This window comes from Pogoniulus pusillus, chromosome 42 (genome assembly GCF_015220805.1).
Source record: "Pogoniulus pusillus isolate bPogPus1 chromosome 42, bPogPus1.pri, whole genome shotgun sequence".
Lineage (NCBI taxonomy): Eukaryota > Metazoa > Chordata > Aves > Piciformes > Lybiidae > Pogoniulus > Pogoniulus pusillus.
Window position 1 is genome coordinate 2,018,894 of NC_087305.1, and position 22,141 is coordinate 2,041,034.

The 22,141-nt window shown below is 46.8% G+C and overlaps 1 protein-coding gene across 3 annotated transcripts in view; it reads left to right on the forward strand.

The window, feature by feature from the left end:
• EBF2 (EBF transcription factor 2) overlaps nt 1-22,141 on the forward strand; it is a 137,585-nt gene that overhangs the window by 6,456 nt on the left and 108,988 nt on the right. For all 3 annotated transcript variants that reach the window (XM_064175652.1, XM_064175651.1, XM_064175650.1), the window contains exons 3-6: nt 401-464; nt 748-803; nt 1,151-1,224; nt 8,876-8,944. In XM_064175652.1, the coding sequence (XP_064031722.1) occupies nt 401-464; nt 748-803; nt 1,151-1,224; nt 8,876-8,944 (263 nt within the window). The remainder of the gene's footprint in view (nt 1-400; nt 465-747; nt 804-1,150; nt 1,225-8,875; nt 8,945-22,141) is intronic.

Below are 22,141 nucleotides of genomic sequence, written 5' to 3' on the forward strand. Positions count from 1 at the left end.
TCAGTAATGATAATAGTTGGACACAATCACAGAATAATGGACGCATTAAAAACGGAACCCGTGGAGCTTTCCCACTATCAATCTACTTTATATTAACTGACTTGAAACGTACAAATTCATCTCAGTGTATTGCCATGGGAAAGTCGAGAGGATAATAGCAGATAAGAGAGGAAAAGAAGCTCTTGAACTCCGGGAGGAAAAGATGTCAGCAGTATTTTGTAGTTTGTCCTGGGTCATTCGGAAGGTTAATATAGCCCAATCAGTGGCTTCACCTCTCAGAATTTTAATGAACTGTGTTGTCGCTTCCATCATGATGATCTGGTTTTGCATTTTAAATCTGCCGAGTGTAAGTTCTGGAAGAATTTCTACATTTTCTTCTATTTTTAATTCTCTCTTTCAGGAGCAAGGCAATGAAAAGACGAACAATGGCACACACTACAAACTCCAGCTGCTGTACAGCAACGGTGAGTCCCCCCTCCAGTCACCTTCTGCAGGCTCCACAGCAGGACAAGGCTGTGAGTGATGTCTGAAACCCAGAAATTACCTTCCCTTGTTGCCCCTGCAGTGTAGGGTTGGGCTCCGAACTTTACTTGCTGTGGATGGGCTTGGGAAACACTCTCTCGGCGGAACTAAACGGTCTTTCTGAGGATGTTTAACCCGGTGCTGGATGGAAGGAGATGGTTTTGTTCTGCTGTTTAGAGAAGGTGCCTGTCACACGTTATTGATCGCTCTCCTCTCTCGCTCTAGGTGTCAGGACTGAACAGGATCTGTACGTGAGGCTCATTGATTCGGTCACCAAGCAGGTGAGAAGAGCTGATGTGTGCCCTGCTTACCTTGTCCTACCCCAGCCTCTGCCTGCCTTAGCACTGCCTCGCATCGCTTTATTTCTGGCTCGCTTTCGGCTGTTCGTCTGTGCGCACAACTTATTTTTAACAGCCGTTGAAAAGTAATGCTTTAAGTCACTTTTTGCCTCCTCTACAGACCGTAGATTTTTAACAACCCCTCTGCATAAGCTGTTTTCCCTGCTTGTAGAGGCATTGGGCGGAGGTATTTCTTTGTGATCAGTGGTTAAAAGCCTTCACCTGAGCTCTGCTCATTGGGATAAATAAGAGGCTCCCTGACCTTGCTGCTTTTGCCTTTCTTTTCGTAGCCCATAACCTACGAAGGACAGAACAAAAACCCCGAAATGTGCCGAGTTTTGCTTACCCACGAAGTCATGTGCAGGTAAGAGGACTTTGTAACAGCATGGAATTGAAGTTCGTGTCCGTGGATGCTAAAAGGACTGTTCCAGTGAAGTCTTAGGTAGAAAGAGCTTGATCTGGGGGTTGACTGTTGTGTTGTTGAGTCAGAGAGATTCTTTACGTGGGAAGAGTTTCTTTTTGCTTGTGGAAAATATTTGATGTGGGCTCAAGATAGGTTATTTTAAATATATATATATATTTGAGGTGGATGTGGGGAATGTGGGTTGGTTTTTTTCGGTGGTTTCTTCCCCCCCTTCTCTGCAAGAGGATTTAACAGCCCCAGCTCCACACTCTGAGCCGTGTTATTTTGGTTTGAACTAGGCCTTTATATGTGTGGTGTAAATCAAGGCTTATGTCTTGCATAATTCCTGTTTGCTGTTTGAGCAGTTCGACTGACAGATTTTTAACCTGGAAACCAAAAGGCATTATTTAATGTGTTTTCTCTGGTGAAATAATTTAGTGTTCTGAATTAAATTATTTTCATTAGTGTTAGCTTTGCTTAGCTTTACTCTAGCTGAAAAAGAAACCCCTCAAACCAACCCTTCTTTTGCTTAGCTCTACCCTAGCTGAAAAAGAAACCCCTCAAACCAACCCTTCTTTTGCTTAGCTCTACCCTAGCTGAAAAAGAAACCCCTCACACCAACCCTTCTTTTGCTTAGCTTTACTCTAGCTGAAAAAGAAACCCCTCAAACCAGCCCTTCTTTTGCTTAGCTTTGCTCTAGCTGAAAAAGAAACCCCTCAGACCAACCCTTCTTTTGCTTAGCTTTACTCTAGCTGAAAAAGAAACCCCTCACACCAACCCTTCTTTTGCTTAGCTTTACTCTAGCTGAAAAAGAAGCCCCTCAGACCAGCCCTTCTTTTGCTTAGCTTTACTCTAGCTGAAAAAGAAACCCCTCACACCAACCCTTCTTTTGCTTAGCTTTACTCTAGCTGAAAAAGAAGCCCCTCAGACCAACCCTTCTTTTGCTTAGCTTTACTCTAGCTGAAAAAGAAACCCCTCAGACCAACCCTTCTTTTGCTTAGCTTTACTCTAGCTGAAAAAGAAGCCCCTCAGACCAACCCTTCTTTTGCTTAGCTCTACCCTAACTGAAAAACAATCCCCTCAAACCAACCCACCAACCCTTCTTTTCTGTTCAAGCAACTTTAGGGCACTTGCACCTATTAATTTAACCCCCCGCCCCCCAAAAAAAAATCACTACTTTGAGCATGCCAAGTTAGGGTTAAATGAGTTGAGGGTGTTTTAAGTGTAACTTGTATAAGTCTGAAGTTATATCTACTTTATATATGTGCCTCATGCTTCCATGGTAACTTATTACTTCTCCTGTTCTTGTGTAATTAATTTCCCCCCTCCCACCCCATACATAGACCAATGCAAACAGTGTTCTCAGATCGTGCATCGAATGTGCTTGCATAATACCAAAGGCAAACCCAATCTTGACCTTTATTAAACGCAGTTTGTGATTTATTGTCTTTGTGGGAAAGGGGTTAAGCTGTTGGACTCAGTGTTGCTTCTTTTAATGTTACAGTTTGCTGCTTGATGTCTTTATTTTCAAGTAGCCTTTTAAGTTGATCTAATGAGAGCAGCTTGTTTGGAGAGACTTCTTGTCCGGGGGAAGTCTCCGTTTCAGTACTTAGCAATTATGTCAGCTGTATTCCTTTGCTTTTCAAGAACACTGGGAATCGGAGGAGTGTGCAGTGCTGCTGTGCTCTGGCTCACGAGGAACATGAGCAGTGTTGCTTCCAGCAGCACTCACCCTGTGCACAGGCACAGCCTCCGCCGTGCGGGGGAACCGCGGCCAGCCGCGTTACCACGACCTGTGGATGTCGTAGCGAAGACTGAGGGGTAGATGTGTTACTTTCTGGCACATCTAGAACTTGGCTTTGCGTGAAATGTATTTGCTGTCCCTCTTGTTGGTAGCCTTCCCCGTAGCTGGGTGGACGTTAGGGAAGAAAAACCTTTGGAATTGCTCTGCTGGCTCCTGGTTGTGTTAAGATAGCAGCTCACGTACTTCATCTTGCTCTGCTCTTCCTGCCTAGAGTGCAGCTTTAGTTTGAGCAGTTAAAATATTCCAGCGGCCCACCTGCACCTTCCCATCAAAATAGGCTTCTTTAAAATCAAATTAATTTGGCTTCTCCCTGCTTTCCTCCCCAAGCCTCTGTAGTGTTAAGGGCTCTGTTCAGTTATTGTATACCTGGGCGCTGCTGATGCCTACAGCCATATTCCGTGCTCGATTTAAGGCACCGAATGCAAACTACCTCAACCAAATGCAAACTGTGATTCCCGTTATCCCAAACTCTCCTGCTTGATAGATGAGCCAAGGAAGAATTACAACTCGGAGATGTCCTTTCCACGTAAAACACAGATTAGGGAAGGTAATCAGAAGTGCTCTGTAAGCTAATGAAGGCTTTGGTTTGAAATGCTGTGTTTCCCTCTCCGAAGAGGATGCTCTGAAAAGGCATCGCACAGATCACTGCGAATAACGCCGAGGGAACGGATCCAGCTCTAGTTAAACTTGACGTTTTATTTTATTTCTTTTAGGTACAATAATCAAATCTCCCTCATTGTGCACTGCTTAAGTGGCAGCATCAATTTTTAAAGCCCATAGTTTAGTTTGCATTAGGAACAGTAGATGAAAATTTAATGCGCTGTACCCACTCTGCTGTCCAAAGTGATGCCTCCTGCTTTTAAAAAGGGCTGCCTGTCTTTCTGCTTCTGCTCTCCCACTCCCTGCTAGCTGAAGGCAGCCTTTTTTTGGGAGGGGAGGGAGGGGTAGGGGGGGTATTTTTCTGTACCTAATCACACAGGCAGCTATTCCTGCTGTGTCTGAAACTCCGCAGCTCCCGCTCTGGCAGTGACAGATGCGTGCTTAGCAGGAAAGTTGTCTAAATATTGATAGGGCTGCAGCAATCTGTCACACCAATTGAAAGTTAAACTCTCAATAATTGGAGCTTTCAGCGAGAGGCTCTTTTTAGTTATTTGCCCATCGGAGTATTTTGTTGTTAATTTGGGTTCTTACTGCCTAATGAGAACTGGTCCTCTTAGATGGGTCATAGAGTCAGAGGAATCCTTTAGGTTGGAAAAGAGCTTTCAGATCATGGAGTCCTGTCTTATGTACAGAGCCCTTCCCCTCAATGCTTTGAAATGAAGGTAAAGAGCCTCCTCTCTTGGACTAACTTTTTTTCCTCCCTCTTCTTCTTTTACTCCCAATTACCGACTAAGAGGAAACTCGTTGTTATGCGGCTGCCAGCAACCCCCTATGCCCTCAATGCTCAGAGGGTTAAAAGGTATTATAATTTGAACAGAAGTAGTCTCAGGGCCTACAGCTGGCTAATAACAGAGCTGCATTGAGTGCAGGCGAGCCCCACAGCTGTGACTTTCGCCACAAGGCTCAGGCTAGACAGGGCTCTAATCAGCTGGGCCAGGCGGCCACTGGGGCTGTGTCTTTATCGGCCAGATGGTGTGAATTTAGACACTTTTGTTATGCAATTGCAGGGAGGAGTTGGGGAGAAGAAAACAAAACAAAGGCCACCATGCTGTGAGCTTATTTGAGTTTGAAATTAGAAACAGATTTTTTTTTCCTTTTTTTTTTTTGGTGCTGGGGAGGGAAGTTGAGGGTTGAATTTTAAAGCCGTTTTAGTCAAGTGCGAGGAAGGGAAGGATGGGAGCTTGGCTTTGGTGTGAGCCTCCTGGAGGAGTCGCTCTGGAGATCTGGTGTTGTCTGGCCAAGGTCTTAGGGTTTTGTGCTTGCTGTTATTTTGCTTTTCAGGAGAGTTTGTGGTGCAGACAGTGGCATTTCCCAACCTAGGTCTTGTTAGAGGGGGAAGTATAGTAAGAAAAAGCATAGGAAATACAAGTCCTAAGTCTCAATATTTCTATTTTAACCAAATTAGCAGTGCAAGTGACTAACTGGTTAGGCACTGCTCTGCCTTATCACAGCTTAGCTCAAAATAGAGTTCCTAGGTCTCAATATCTCTGTTTTAACCAAATTAACAGTGAAAGTGACTAACTGGTTAGGCACTGCTCTGCCTTATCACAGCTCAGCTCAAAATAGAGGTCCTAGGTCTCAATATCTCTGTTTTAACCAAATGAACAGTGAAAGTGACTAACTGGTTAGGCACTGCTCTGCCTTACCACAGCTTAGCTCAAAATAGAGGTCCTAGGTCTCAATATTTCTATTTTAACCAAATTAGCAGTGCAAGTGACTAACTGGTTAGGCACTGCTCTGCTTTACCACAGCTCAGCTCAAAATAGAGGTCCTAGGTCTCAATATCTCTGTTTTAACCAAATGAACAGTGAAAGTGACTAACTGGTTAGGCACTGCTCTGCCTTACCACAGCTCAGCTCAAAATAGAGGTCCTAGGTCTCAATATCTCTGTTTTAACCAAATTAGCAGTGCAAGTGACTAACTGGTTAGGCACTGCTCTGCCTTACCACAGCTCAGCTCAAAATAGAGGTCCTAGGTCTCAATATCTCTGTTTTAACCAAATTAATAGTGAAAGTGATGAACTGGTTAGGCACTGCTCTGCCTTATCACAGCTTAGCTCAAAATAGAAGTCCTAGGTCTCAATATCTCTGTTTTAACCAAATTAACAGTGAAAGTGACTAACTGGTTAGGCACTGCTCTGCCTTATCACAGCTTAGCTCAAAATAGAGGTCCTAGGTCTCAATATCTCTGTTTTAACCAAATGAACAGTGCAAGTGACTAACTGGTTAGGCACTGCTCTGCCTTACCGCAGCTCAGCTCAAAATAGAAGTCCTAGGTCTCAATATCTCTGTTTTAACCAAATTAACAGTGCAAGTGACTAACTGGTTAGGCACTGCTCTGCCTTACCGCAGCTCAGCTCAAAATAGAAGTCCTAGGTCTCAATATCTCTGTTTTAACCAAATTAACAGTGCAAGTGACTAACTGGTTAGGCACTGCTCTGCCTTATCACAGCTTAGCTCAAAATAGAAGTCCTAGGTCTCAATATCTGTTTTAACCAAATTAACAGTGCAAGTGACTAACTGGTTAGGCACTGCTCTGCCTTACCGCAGCTCAGCTCAAAATAGAAGTCCTAGGTCTCAATATTTCTATTTTAACCAAATTAGCAGTGCAAGTGACTAACTGGTTAGGCACTGCTCTGCCTTATCACAGCCCAGCTCGAAATAGAACTCCTAGGTCTCAATATTTCTATTTTAACCAAATTAGCAATGCTTGGATGCTGCAATGAAATACTTGGGAATAGGGACTGAAAGATTTGGGAGGCACTTTGGCTATAATGCTGGGCTGAAACATGCCCAGTCTTGAAAGTCACTCTGGTTTATGGTGAGCTAGTTGGTGAGTGGAAGTGACTAACTGGTTAGGCACTGCTCTGCCTTGTCACAGCTCAGCTCAAAATAGAAGTCCTAGGCCTCAATATTTCTTTTTCAACCAAATAAGCATCTCTAAAGGCATGTTCCTAGCACAACACAGTAGGAGAAATGTAAATATGGCTGAGTTCATCTCAATAAATTGCTTTAAGAGGATATTACCAGCTTGGTCCTGGCCCTCCAGAGCTTGGCATTTTTGCCATTGATTTAAACTAGAGCAAGTTGCTTCTGTTAGCACTTGTGAAGTGAACCCAGTGGAAATGTTAGTGCTTGATCCTGCAGCGAAATACTTGGGAATAGGGATTGAAAGATTTGGGAGACACTTTGGCTATAATGCTGGGCTGAAACATGCCCAGTCCTGAAAGTCACTCTGGTTTATGGTGAGCTAGTTGATAAATGGAAGTGACTAACTGGTTAGTCACTGCTCTGCCTTGTCACAGCTCAGCTCAAAATAGAGGTCCTAGGTCTCAATACTTCTGTTTTAACCAAATCAGCAGTGTCTGGATGCTGCAATGAAATATTTGGGAATAGGGATTGAAAGATTTGGGAGGCACTTTGGCTGCAATGCTGGGCTGAAACATGCCCAGTCTTGAAAGTCACTCTGGTTTATGGTGAGCTAGTTGGTGAGTGGAAGTGACTCAGTGGTTAGGCACTGCTTTGCTCAGCTCAAAGAGAATGTTCAATGGGGGGAGGGAGATATCTGTCACTCTAACAGATCTGCTAGCCAAGTGCAGTGAGAATGTTGATGTTTGTGAAATATTTGGAGACCATCAGCTGGAAGCCACAGCTCTAGAAGGAAAAACTGTAAATATTACAAGTGTGAAGTTCTTGGCTGTGAGAATTGTGCAAACTCAACCCAAGAAAGCTCATTTCAGAACCCAGCCACCTCGTATTCCACTCTCACACAGCTCCAAGACACTTCCTATGCCAAGAAGTGGCCACTTCTCTGGGAAGGGTATCAGAGCTGGGGAGATGTGGTGGAGGTGCTGCTGCTGTGTCCTGCTCCAACGTTATTCCTAAAGGACCATCTGCATAAGTCACACTACGAAAGAGATCTCCTTTGGTATCACTGCAGGGAGAGGAAATATCTGCTGCTTCAGCTAGCTGCAAAAACCAAAGCACTGCCAAAACACTGTGAAAACTGAGCTCCCTGTGTGATGTTACAGCAGTGTGTAAACCAGCAAAGTGTTTACTCCAGGTTTTATTTCCACCTGCATTGTTGTATTGGACGTAGCAGCAGCACAAGCCAAACTTTTATCCTTCTGAGTGAAGCTTTTCAGCTTGTCTGGGGTCTATTAATTTATTTCTTTAGAAGTTATCTCCCATTTTGTCTTTCTAGCACAGGAATAAACAATCACTAAGCAGAGAACCGCATAAAAGATGTACTCCAAGGGAAGTTTAAGTGGGTGGAGGAGGGAGTGGGATATCCTTGGCTGGTGTGAATTACCATAGCTGAGCTGGAGTCGATGGAGCTGTGACAATTTACAGCAGCTAGAGGGTCTGCCCCAGGGACTTTTAAATATTTAGTGTATCCTTTTCATTTTAAAAGGACCAGCATCAGTGAATAAGTGCAGGTCGCAGGCAAAGGGAGTGTAGAAATGTTGAAACAGAGCTGCTGTTCAAATAGATCTGCTGCTTGTAGCTCATCTCGCTGGGCCACTCCAGTTTGCAAACAGGAGGTTCGTGGCACTGCTGTAACTTAAGGAGAAGAGAGCTGCATCTGAAAGGGCTTCTGTTTGGGAAGAAGGTTTTGGTGGGTGGGGTTGGTGGTGGTTTTTTTTTGCCTAAATGCTGCTTTTAGCTATTTGCAGTCGAATATTAGGGCTTATCAAAACAAAGAGCTCCTCTTTGGTGCCACTGTAGAGCTGAAGTTTCCTGCGGGTGTGGGGAAAAGTGGTTCCTCGATACTTAATAATGAACAAATCAGTCACAGGAGGCTACTGCTAGTTCTGATGCCTCCTTTTGATGGACTTTGGACCCTACATAACCCATGCCTGTCATGTTGCTGTGACATCTGTCAAACAGCACCTTGGTCTAACCTGTGATCCCATCACTGCTCAGATTTGGCTGGCAACATCCAGAAAGGCTGTGCCAAACTCCTGCTAGAATCAGCCAGGCCCTGGGCACCCAATTGCCTCGTTTTCCACTGTGAAAGCCAAGCCAGGATTTTCTCAGCCATTCTTCTAGGCAAATCTTGATCCCTGAGGCTTGCAGACAAGACTTGGAGCTGGTTGCTTTGCTATCAGCTGTCCTGGGAATCCTCTAACCTTGCTTTTCTCTCTAGTCGCTGCTGTGAGAAGAAAAGTTGTGGCAACAGAAACGAGACTCCCTCTGACCCTGTGATCATTGACAGGTAGGAAACAATTCCTCTTTCTCCCACAAAAGCAACTCCAAATTGTTGTTTGTGCTTTGGGGATGGCTCAGGATCTTTCTGGATGGTTCTCTGTCGGTGGCTGCCACTTGGGGCTGCCTGTGCTTCGTGGTTCTTTACTTGCCATCCCAGCAGTTGGTTCACTTTGGTCCATCTGGGTTTACCTTGATCCTTTTTGTTTCTACATAAGATTCTCTACAGTTTTTATTGTGACCAAATATTTCCTGGTATGCATCTGGAATGTTCTCCATCCTCTAGGGATATGATCCAACTGGATTACTCAGACTTCTCTTTCACCTCTGTGTGTGTGTGCCTCAAAACTGAGTAGAATGTGGAGTTCAGCAGGGGTCCTAAGGAGGCAATGAGCCAGGCAGGGTTAGCTTACACCTGGCTTTAAAGGCAGCCACTAGATCAGAGTTTAGACCACAGAGGAAAGAGGGGATTACAAAGCTGCACTGCTGGCATGGTTTGGTGAACAGAAGATGAACTCAGAGCTCCATCTCTTGTTCTCTGGCTCACAGCAGAGCAGCATCTACCCAACACCTCCTTCTGTGCCCAGGAGGGCACTCCACCCAGAGTGTGAGGAGTGAGGGATAATCCTGCATGCTCCACCTAAAGCAATCGTGTTGAGAGCTCTGCTGTCCACATCTGTGCACAGAGAGCTCATTGCCTAGACCCTCACCCTCAGACACTTCCACAGCAGTGGGCACAGCCACTTAGGAGCTGAACTGAGGAGTCTACCCTGTGAAGCTGCACTCAGTGGAGCTCCTGGGTCTGTCTTTCAAACAAGCAGAAATCTGCTGGAGAGGCAGCTGTGGTCTCAACTCGCTGTGGAATCTGGGCAACACTTTCTGGTTCATTTAGGGGGGGGTTTATGTGGCTTCTAAAGAGGGAAACATCTGTGCTGAAGAACTTGGTAGCAGGTGGAGAATGTCTGAAGTGTGGCTTGGGACTGTGTTTATGCAGCCCAATAAGCAGGGCAGCATTGTCAGGGTCCTTCCAAGGTGGTGTTTTGGGTTGGTTGGTTTGGGGTTTTTTTTCTTAGTTAAAAACAAGCTGCAGGTTTTCTTTAAAGGGAACTAATAATTGGGAGCTTTTTCTTCACATCTGCCATGTAACAATGCCACTGGTGAATTCTAGAAGGTCTCCATAGAAGTGGGAGAGGAGGGAAAGAAGTAAAATGTTAGAGGGAAGAGATTGCAAGCTGCAGCTGTGTTGTGCAGAGCCATGCCTAAGCAGTGGGTGTGAAGTGAAATGGGATTGGAATTTTCCAGAAGGGGAAGGAAAGTGGAGGCCAGAGAAGAACTTTGTCTGAAAGTGACAGATTCTCCCTCTGAACCTAGGTTCATTGATGGGAGGTGCCACCTGCACTGCAACCCCACCTGTGGGAGGACCTGATGGTCAAAACATGGTTTGATTGTCCAGCATAGAAAAGCTCTCTACAACTCCATGAAAGGAGGTTGCAGTGAGGTTGCTCTCTTCTCCCCTGTTACAAGTGTTAAGGCAAGAGGAAATGGCCTCAAGATGCACCAGAGGAGGTTTGAGTCAGGCGTTGGGAAAAGTTTTGTTACTGCAAGAGTGGTCAGGAACTGGAACAGGCTGCCCAGGGAGGTGGTGGAGTCACCATCCCTGGAGGGGTGTAAAACACATATGGGGCACCCTGCAAACCTCACAGGGCTAAGGAAGCCAGCTGAAGCTAAAACCTGCCATCCAGAGCTGCAGTGAACTAAGCAGACACCAAGTCAGCCAAGTTCAGGGACCAGCTGCTGCAGATGAACACCACTCCAGCAGCAGTGCAGACTTTCCCCCTTGTTTCTTTTCCTGCTTCCTTGCTTTGTGTGCTCCCAAACACTGCTGCTAGATGCTGGTGTTGGTGTTCCTGTTTGCTGCTGCAAGGAGGCTCAGTTCATTGGTGCTTGCCAAGCCATGGAAACTTGGACCCCTGTTTATAAAGGCAGAAACAGTTCAGTGGGAAAAAAATGCCAACCATGTTGTTGTTGTTGGGTTTTTTTTTCCTCCTCCTTGAACAAATTCCAAAAGCTCTTATGCTGAATAAAACATTTCTGCTCTGACCTCTGCTCTGGGGACTAGATTTAGATCTAAGGACCTTGCAGTTATTTTCCCCTCCACTCTTGGAAACCAGCACTTGTCTGCATGACAGGGAGCTGCTCCTCTGGGCTGCACTGCAGGACACTTCTAGAGCCTTTGAGTTCCAGCAGTGTTGAGTTGGAAGTCAGGATCTGATTTCAAGATGCTGCCTCTGTTTTACCAGCAGTGAGCACAGGTCTGAAAGGACCACCCTAGCATGTCATTGTGGTTGTCCCCTGTGAGATTCTTGAGTGCTCTGCTGTCTGTGAGCTGATGGAATGAGGCCATTTAGCTCAGATGCTTTGAGAATCCTGGGTTCAGTTCCTCCTGCTGTTAACCTAAACTCTTCCCAACTGTGCTGTAAGAACCTGGCAGGTTTTGTTAGATGCTATCTACTTATTTATCTACTTCTTTCTTGTAGTTGTTAGTGGGGCAGTGATGGATGGGACTGGAGCAAGCTGCTGGGCTGTGGGAAGTGCTGCCGTGGGTCGAGACAAGCACTAACCAGTGGGTGGAGGCATGGGGCCAGGTCTGCAGCTGGGCCAGCAGGGCTGCCTGGGCTTCACCAGCTGAGCTTGGCACGCTGGTTTCAGGAGATGGTGAGCTGCAGCACTGGCAGCTGGTGCAGGCTGTCAGCATTCAGGCTTTCATTATTGTTTTTTAGGGGAAACCTCCTAGGCTTGAGCACAGCTGGCAGGCTTGCTGGCACCTCTGGGAGGAAGCAGGGCTCCAGTCCTGTGCTGTGGGCTCCATCCCATCAGGGCAGAAGCAGGGTGGCAGAGCCAGGGGTTGTCCTCCCTGCTGGCACTGGTGCTCTGGCTGCTGCACAGATGAGCAGAGCAGTGAGGCCTCCTGGGCTGGTACCTCTCACAAGCACTAAAAGTCACTTTAGAGAGGTCAGCTGTGGCCAGGCTTAAACATTCTGACTGCCCCTGTAGCTGTGTGCTGGAGTGCTCTGTGAGAGATGTCCATATCAACAGGGTTGGGCTTTCTGTCTTGTATCCTCCCCCTCCCCAGTTCCCTTTCCCCCCAAAAAGGCAAGAGGACACAGAGATTAGCTTTCATTTTGAAGCATTGCTTGGAATTGATGCAGAGTTGGGGCTGTCCTGGGGTATTTTGGGTTCAGTTTAGTTTTGTTTTACATTTATCTTAGCCACCAAAAAGGTTTTTATCCTTTGCAGCTCCCTTTCAGGCTGATCCTCAAAAACCCACCAAATAACACAAGGATATTTCATCATGCTTAGAGGTGGAACAGCATGAATGGAGAGGCCTGGACCAAATTCCCACCAATACTTCATTGCCCTGTTACTTTAAACAAGTCACTTAGCTCCATGCCTCAGTTTCCCCCTGGTTACAAAGCATTAGCAGTTGCCTGGCTGTGAGAAGTGGATTCAGATCCTTGAACAGGAGGTTTTTTTTGGGTTGTTTTCACTTTTCTCTTGCAAGGAGGATTTCCTCTGCATGGCAGAGTCGACTTGCTCTTGCTCTGCTGTGCTCTCCATGCTCCTTGTAAGCTTGCCAAGGTAGAACGAACGTCTCAGATCCGTTGCTGCTTTGGGGTGAAGCTGGGAGCCACAGATCAACGCAGTCCTCAGCTCCCCACACGCTCCAGTCCCCCCCCTTCCAAGCCTCCAAACGCCACAATGATCTCTTCTCTTGTCCTAGGGAGTCAAAGTCCTTTGTTCACTGCTAAACCCTGCTCTCCTGCAAAGAGCTGCTGTTGTGCCATCTGTCTCTCTATGAATTTTTTAGTAGACTGGATGTTTGTGGGGAGTCACTAACTCAAAGTGCACTTCCCAGCCATTTGACAAGTGCTTCTCCTGGTGCCTAATTTGTTTGTTTCTTCCCCCCTCCCCACCCCTTTTTAGGCAAAAAAAAAGAACATTTCTTTACTAGTTTGCTGGCCAAAGCATCTTGAAATCTTTGATGTGTGCAGCCACTTCGAGCTTGTAAGCGGAGCGAACTGCAGGCTAGCTGGTGTTGCTTCAGCTCTCTCTTTTAATGCCAACAGACAACAGATTTTCCAGCAAGCTGGAGAGGCAAGAGAAGCTTAATGATCTCTTTGAATGTGCTAGAGAAATGAGGAATGGACTCCCAGTCCTCAGGCACAGGTTGAACTGTGGAGGTCCTGACTTCTGCTCCTTTCTATTGCAGACTCCCTCTCTTTTCCTAGCCGTTCCCTTAGTCTCCATCAGTAACCCAAGTGTCTGCTTCTCTACCTTTCACACAAGTGCTGGAACTGACGTGTGGCAATCCCATGGTGGTGTGGAAAGCTGTGGCCATTAGGGCAGAGACTGCCTAGGAGTGATTTAAAAAGTTGTTCTCCTCCTGGACTCTTATTTGTTGCTGCCTGGGCTAAAGACATTACTGCTCCTGAAACGGAACAAGAACGACGGAGTCTAAATCACTGCAGGTCCCAAGGGCAGATTTAGGGAGCTGGTAGAGCTGAACCTCACTGCCAGCAGCTTCTCATCTGTGTGTGCTGTCACTGTGTGACTGCAGCCGTTCTGGCTGGAGCCCTGGGAGTGGAGTTCTGTCTTTCTGGGGGTATGTTAAAGGTGAGAAATGTCATAGGTGAAAGCCTTCACCAACCAGCATGGTTTAGCCTGAGCGAGGACATAGTATATCATTTAAAGAAACAAACCCTGATCATTGCTGCTGCTGCCTGGAAGCCCTAAGAAAATAAGTCCACTGAAGACAAGGCCCAGAGGATTTTAGCAATTTTGCATAAATCAGATAAGCTTCCATGATGCTTTTGTGCAGCTTGGGCAGCAAGTGTGGCTGAATTCCAGCCGAGTTGGGCTTTAGCTGAGATGAAAACTTGGATGGTGCTGACTGGCTGAATCCTGACTGAGCAAAGTGCAAACAATGCCTGTTAAAAAAACCCCAACATGTCCTTTTCAAGTGGAAACTTTGTCTTTGCAATAAGGAGAATCTGCTCCAGTTTGTGTTGGGTTGTCAAGAAGAGCCAGGGGCGGGGGGAGGTTAACTGGCTCTTTCCCACCCCCTAGCACCACTGGGAACAGAAACCCAGGGTAAATTCACTGTGGTTGAGTGTGCAGATCAGCACTGTGTGCCATGGGATCTCAACCACCCAACTGTGTGCCAAGGGCTCTGCTTGCCTGCAGCCATCATGCAAATGCCACCATTTCAGACATGTGCATCCTACCAAAAGCATCTGCTGTGTATTTATGGCCTAAAATACTTTTCCTTATCACTTTTGCACTCCTTGGCCTCTGTCTAGACTTGGTTTTATGGACTTGTCACTTCATCTGCCCTACCCTTCTTTGTTACTGCCTCTGGCTTTCCTTTTTAACCTTTTGTTTCTGTCCATCCTTTCCTTGTGTCTGTCTTTCACCATCTGTTTCTGATGGGACCTCGTATATTTTCTACCCTGTAATCATCCCAGGATTCCAGCCTCTCTCTGAAGCAAGTGCTTCACATCTGAAGAAGGCCTTCAGTGTTTCCTGCTTTCAGATAGGGGATGAAATAGTTTGTCCTGCTCAGAACATCACCCAAAGTCCCCAAAGTTGAGATCAAAAGGAGGTGATGTATATCTGAAACTTGCTTAAATCAGTTAAAGTTCCTGCCCAAGAAGATGTGAGAGGGTTTGTGACACAGTGCAGAGTGGAATCCAAGTCTTACATGTGCCAGGCTGGATCGTGTCAGCATGTCCTGGAGCACATTTCCTCTCCTCAAGTGTACCTCATCTATTCCCACCTTTCTCTCTCTGATTTGCCTCTCTGTCATGCTGCTATTCACAGGCTCAAAGGACACTAGGGGCTGGAAGGGACTCAAGAAGATGATCGAGTCCAACCCTCTAGCACAGATCACAGAGGAACACATCCAGTCAGGCCTGCTGCCCATCTCCTCTTTCTTCCTGCTTTTTCTTTCCTTCCTTTCCACCTCCTCTCCTCTGCTAATTCTCTTCACAAATAAATGCTTATTTCTCCCTGGGCCTTCCATTTGTAATGCTACATTTGGTGGCTTTTCCTTCAACTGGAGTCCATTGAGCTTGTAAATTGTACTGGATCAGTGAGCCCATAATGAGGCTTCTAAGTCCAAACAGTGCAAGTCTGCTGGGACTTTATTGTTCATAAAGCTTCTTCCCAGGGGAGTGATAGAGCCATTAGGTGTGTGCTGTGTTTAATATTTGGTCATGACAGGAAGCAATAATTTTCTCTCTTTTACTGGGGCTCCTGAGTTGTTTTTAAGCAGTCAGCTTATTTGAGTCTGGGTGACTGTGAGCCCATTAGGCAAAAGGAGTTGCTCTTCCCTACTGGGTTTGTGTCTTTTCCTAAAGACACTCTTTCAAGTAAATAAACTAGAATGAAGTGGCAACTGATTTGCCCTGGGGCGCCCTGAATCACTTGCCCTTCTCATCAGCTCCTGTCACACCTGGCAGGACACAGCATAAAGTTCATTTCACCAGACCATGGTGAAACTCCTCAAGCTGAAGGGATTTTGAGAGCCCTTTTCCCTCTGCTTGTTTTTTTGGCATGAAAGCAGAGAATTCTGCTTCCTGGACTTTTTCATCCCTTTAAAGGGAAAAAAGAAAAAAGAAAGAGTGGAGTAAGTATTCTCACTGGAAATGAGAATCTCCAGCAAAGTAAAACGCTATCATCGTTTATCCCAAATCCTTTCAGGATTCAGGCTTTGTATCCTGCCAGGAAAAATCCTTTCAGGATTCAGGCTTTGTATCCTGCCAGGAAGATGCTCCTCTGCCTCTCCATCGCATTCCTGACGCTTCCCTCCAAGGACTTGCCGCCTCTCTCTGCAGGATGCGCCAGCAGCGCTGCAGGCTCCTCACGCTTTGCGCTGCCGCTGCTGGCTGCGCCGCCGAGCTGCTTGTCGGAGGTGTTCACTCGCTCTAGTTAGGTCTGTTCCTGTGCTCCAGGGGGAAAGTTTTCCACTAAACATTTTCCCTCTGGGCCCTTGCCTTGATCTCCGCCGCTCTGTGCAAGAGGCTGGTGGCAGAAAGGGAAGAAATAATTGCCTGGCTCTTGCGGCTGCGTCCCCAGGAGCTGCGTGGCAGAGCGCGGCCACGCGAGGTGCGTGTGCCTCAGCCGCGGCTCCTGCCAGGTGCCAAAGCTTGGAGCAAGATCAGCGAAGCCTCGGCAAAGGGGGTGGCACAGGGAGAGTAATTACAGAGGCGTTTACAGCAGCTGAAAGGCAGGATGCAGCGAGCAGGAATTAGCTGATGGCAGAAAGAAATGAGACCTGAAGCTGAGAGCGTCGCTGCCAATACAAATTGGATTTAATTATTTCTGAAGGGCTGTGGCTGGCTCCTCTTATGCAACACTGATAAAAAGCCATTTCAGCAAATGGGTCCCGATTCAGCAAAGCAATTAGCACTTGATATTGTTTAGCATCAACACCAAGGAGCCTGTGCATAAATATTTAGTTAAAAAAAAACCTAACTCCTTGAAAGAGAAATGAAACTGCTCAGATTCCTACCTGGGCTTTTGGCTTCTTCCACACCTGCAAACTTCCTGTAAGGAAGTGCAGTTGTTGCAGTTGAGTCCTGGGACTGTTGTGTTCACAGGAATCTGAAGCAGAAAGTGCTGCTTTGGGGGGGGATCAGAATCAGGAGAGATGAAGATGCCTCCTTCAGGCTGCTTACCTTGTGGATCTGCCTGAGACTTTCCTTCTGTACAGCTTTAAATGATCCTTCTGTTTATAGCTACTCAAAGCTGCATTGCATCTTCAGACCAGACTGGGAGCATGAGTGGGCTCTTGGATGGTGATACCTTCCCTCCTTAGACACGTGGGTGCTCAGGACCTTGAAGAAAAATGATGACAACTTTAAGGGTTGAATCTGTGCTGCTCTAAATCATCCTACTTGATGTTAGCAAAATATCTGGCCAGCCAAAATTCCTCTGCTAAAGAGAGGAGAAGTAGTACCCAGTGTTGTGTCTGTGTCACTTGTTGACACAGAGCCCCCAAAAAAACCTCCTCTGGGAAGCTTTGGTTAAAGGTGGTGGTTTGGTTTGTTCCTCCTTTCTCTTTATCTCAAGCTTTCCCCAGCATTCCTGCAGGCACATCTGGTTCTCTCATTTTCTAGCTTGACTTGGTGCCTTCAGAAAGGATCCTGGTCAGTTCCTCTCTGTTTAGCCAAACACCACGAGAGGACAGTGGCCCAGCCTGATAACTTGCCTAAAATATAGTTGTCCTTCAGAAGTAGTGACCTTAACCCTTCGTGGCCAGAAGCAGTGCAGGCTGGCTGTGAACAGAGCTGATGAACCAGCCGTGGCCCTGTGCAATACCTGCAGGATTTCACAGGCTGCCAAGGCTTTGCTCAGCTTAACTCTACACATGCTGAGTGTCTCTGTCATCATCACCTCCTCCCTGCCCTCCCCAGGTATGCTTCAAGTACACCTTGCACATCTCTACTGAGCCTGGATAGCAAAGTTAAAGTTGAAGTCACTGAAAAGACAATTTGTTTGGAGTTGCAGCCCTTCCTCTTCCTTAACACAGACCTGAACTTGAAAAGATACTGAGTCTGCTTCTCCCTGCAGCTGCTTCTAGCCCACAGGAGGTTTAGGTTGGACGTTAGAAGAAACTTCGTTGCTGGTTTAGAAGGGACATTGAGATGCTTGAGCGTGTCCAGAGAAGGGCAATGAGGCTGGGGAGAGGCCTTGAGCACAGCCCTACGAGGAGAGGCTGAGGGAGCTGGGATTGGTTAGCCTGGAGAAGAGGAGGCTCAGGGCAGACCTTATTACTGTCTGCAACTACCTGAGGGGAGGTTGTGGCCAGGAGGAGGTTGCTCTCTTCTCTCAGGTGGCCAGCACCAGAACGAGAGGACACAGCCTCAGGCTGCACCAGGGGAAATTTAGGCTGGAGGTGAGGAGAAAGTTCTTCCCTGAGAGAGTCATTGGACACTGGAATGGGCTGCCCGGGGAGGTGGTGGAGTCGCCGTCCCTGGAGCTGTTCAAGGCAGGACTGGACGTGGCACTTGGTGCCATGGTCTGGCCTTGAGCTCTGTGCTAAAGGGTTGGACTTGATGATCTGTGAGGTCTCTTCCAACCCTGATGATACTGTGAAGGGGTTCTCAAAGCCTGGCACAGGCTGCCCAGGTCGGTGGCTGAATCCCCATCCCTGGAGGTGTTGCAGAAAGACAGAGACGTGGTGCTGAGGGCCAGGGTTTAGCCCCAGCCACAGTAGGTTTACCCCAGCCTCAGTAGAGCTAGAGAATGATTGGACTGGATGAGCTTAAAGAGCTTTTCCAACCAAAACACTTCTGTGACCCTGTGATAACTTCTCTCCTAAATGGCAAAGCATCTCAGTAGGTTCTGTTACTTCTCAAAACTGCCTTTTAGAATAAAAAGATTTTCTCTCTAAAACCTTTTCCCACCCCCTGCATGCTCTGGCCACATTCTGTTTTTTCTTTGTCCACCCAGAAAAAGTAGTCTCAGCTTTAAAATTAAGGATAACTGAAGCTGGATGAAATCCTTTATGAAAATTCATTCTACTCTTATGCCCCAACTAATTACTGCTAATGATAGGGTCTCTTATTTCGAGACTGCTGGTTCTAATTGGTGTTATTTGATCTAATCTGTTTGCTGGTCATTCAGTGGCAGCTGAAACCTGAGATGGCTTTCTGAGGGCCTTGAGTGAGAAATCATTTACTGCCGTGGCAGCATCACTCAGGGACTGACTGGGAATGGAAGTCCTGCTCAGTTCTCTGCAAGCACAGACTCTGCCTTTTAGTCCACTCTTGTCTGACCAGCATTCATCTCCTGAAATCTCCTGGCAGTAGCCTTGTTTCTGTGCTTCTAAGCTCAGAAGAGGATCAGACTCTAACTGTTCAGCCTTCTGCTCCAGGACCTGGGGCTCTGCCTTACTGCAGTGATCCCTGTGGAAGCTTCCTGCACATTATCCTCCTGGACATCCACCAGTGGGAAAAAAAAAACCACCCAACTCAAAACTCCTCTCTTCTCCCATGGAAAATTCCCTGTGCTGTGTGCTCCCACCTCTCTCCTAAGCCATGTTTTCTCCTGGAGTTCACCATTGTTTTGTCAGCCCACCCATCACAAAGCAGAGGTCACATCAACACGACCTTTGGCTGGTACGAGGAGGCTGCTAAATAATTCACGTGGCCAACTCGATTTCGGGGGTCCACATTTGTTTTTTCCACTCTCTTAATCAAGATGCTCATTTAATTCTATTCCAGCACCTGTTCAGCAATTAACACCCTACAATTTGCATCTTACCCTGACATTTGCTATCTTTCCAATTAGTTTTTATATCAGTATAATTAGGTAGGGTTATTACAGTGCATCAAGCAGGGTCGAGGATATTCCCAAGCCTTTAAGCTCTTTCCCAGATTTGTTTAGGGAAGCCACGGAGGGTAAACGGTTGATTAGGATCACTGTTTTTCTTCTTCATTCAGATCAGGAGAAAACTGTTTCCCCATGTGGCTCATGAAAGAGCAGGGAAATATGTCAATCTGTAAGAAGCAATATTCTGCAGCTCCTGACTTTTGGGGGTACGTTTAGAGGGGATTATGAGGGAGGGTTGGGCTGGGTGGCCACTTGCAGCGGTTGCCAGGGGACATTGTGGCTCTCGCTTTGAGTTGCACCCAGAAAGCTGCAGTGATGGTTTTCAGGTTTTTTCAAATCAAGGGCTTGGAGTTAAGATGTGGGTAGGGGGAATGAGGCCCAGTCAGAGGGCAGCCCAACCCCACTGGACACTTAGCTTAATTGGTAAAGACTGAGAGCGAAGTGCCTGCTCTGAACACCTCTCGGTTTAAATTCCACAGAAGGAAGCTCTTGCAGTTCACCTGTGACTGCTTTGGGTTGCAGGCTCTTGGAGTTAAAAGTTGTCTTGCAGACAATGCATATTTGGTGTGGACCTTCCTCCTCCTCCTGCTGCATTGCCAGCAGCAGAAGAGACAGCTCCTTGCTGTTACTATGGGGTTTTGATTTGATTTCCTTTCACTCTCTCCTCCACCATCCACTATACAGTGCTGTCATAAGGGAGACTGAGGCATACACAGGGAGGTGAGGAGATGAGATCTATTGTGTGGCTCAGAGAGGAGAAGTTTCTTTTCCACTCTTACACCACCCAGCTCTCCATGGTACTTCTTTCTTATGTGTGGTTTGAAATCCTCTCCCTCCAACTCTCCAATTCCCCTGTACCTCTCCATTCTGGAGGTGCATACAAAACTCATATTATCAGGAGGCAGCATTGCCCTTGGCAAGATTGCAGTGAAGGGAAGTGTATGATGGTAGGAAGATCACACCTTGCCTGGTGAAGAGGCAGATCAAACCCCAGCCCCAACCCCCTCTTCACTTCATATCTGGTGCATTGCTCCTGAACGTGGTTGTTGTTCTGAGCCTTTCTGCAATATACCTTAATGATGCTCTCTAGACCTTGGTGGGAAGGGATACAGGAGGCCCAAAGGAGGAATCAGCCCACTCCAATTCCCCACTCTGGAGAGAAGCACAGATCTCATGTGCTGAGTTGGTACAGGCTGAGCTACAAGCAGCTCTCCTGTTTTCAGGTGTACAGTGGGTTGTGGGTTCAGCCCTGCTCAAATGAATATTGCTAATTGTAATGAGCTTCACCTCTCCTCACTGTGCCTTTGCTTTTAATCTCTGATATGGGGATCTCTCTGATAGTTAATTTCTTTGTATGGGGAACTGAGCAGGCTTGGGAAAACAGTGTGGAAAACTGTGAAACTGGGGCAGCAAGGAAGAAGTAGACTGAGAAAGGCTGGGGATGGATAAGATGAGATGAGGCAGGTTAATGGGAACGATCAGATCTGGAATAAGAAAACATAAGCAGCAACCAGGCAAGTTTTGGACATCAAATCTCATTGCTGTGGGCAGGATCTCTGCCTTAGCCATCCCCTCTATGAATTTTATCCCCTTCTGCTTGTCATGATATCAAATCCCTAGGAATGAATTTTCATGACCTATTGGTAAGAAATTAAATTCCAAGATCTAAGAAGGTTTCAATAGGGCTGCACCCCCCCCCCCCCCCCCCCCAACACACACAGAGTTGAGACTGTGGAAGTGCTTTTGAATCTTTTCATCACCTCCTAGAAGAATGAAGAGTGTCTGCTTTCCTTGGGGTGCTGTGCACATGTGTGTGTGCAAAATACTCAGACCAATCCATCCCCCCCCCATATGAGAAAACTTCATATCTGGTAGCATCAGATTTGGGCTGAAAAGCAAAGGCTTTCAGAAAGTGGGAAAATGAGGCTGAAGAAATCGAGGAGGAGTCAGAATAATTGCACAAAGGGCTTGGCCTTTGAAATTCTCTCTTAGATTAGAGGCAAAGACCTGAAGTCCAGGTGCAACTAGTAAAGATACCAGCCAAAGGCTCTCAGGTTGAAGTCTCCTGGCTCAGGGGAGAGGAGTGGGTTGGGACCTAAGCTGCAGGACTCGGCAGTGGTGCTTTGTTTCATTTTGGTGATGTGAGACCACAGGACAGGGGAAAGCTGAACCTCTGCCTTGTGAACCTTTCCCCTTCAGTGAAGCCCTTGTTGGGCTTTGGTTACACTTCCAGGCTTGTCTGCGTTGGGGGTGAAGGGGAGGAAATCCTGAGAGGTTGTTTTATGGGAGTGGGAGGAAAGGGTTAGGCTTAAAGGCAAAGCAGAGGGTGGAGATGCTGCAATTGACTCCCTCTACTGGCGAAGGCATCGGCCCCGGCGAGCTCTTGGTTTGCTCTCAGCCTATGTGAGAGCAGAGCCTGGTCTAAAAATGAAGGCAGCATCTTTACCTTGACCACTGGATCAGGCTGTGCTAGCAGACAACACCACTGGAGTGTGCCGAAAGAAATAGGGCTACAAAGGAGGGGGGAGCAGGAAAGAAAAGGAATGGAGTCTTGTGAGGGCTGTAACTGAACTTGGAAAGGGGAACAGAAGCCAACTGGATGAAGAGATATGGGATTCAGCTTCCCTGTTGCTAGTCAGGCTGAGATCATCTGTGCTGCCTAAGAGTTTAGAATGGAAGTTGTAATCCAAGTCTAAAGTCTGACATGGATGAAATAGCTGAAAGGCAGCAGCTGATGGTAGAGAACTTGCTGGCTCTCAGGACTGTTGAAGATGAAGCCATTTCTAGCCTGTTGCTTTTGAATTGAAGA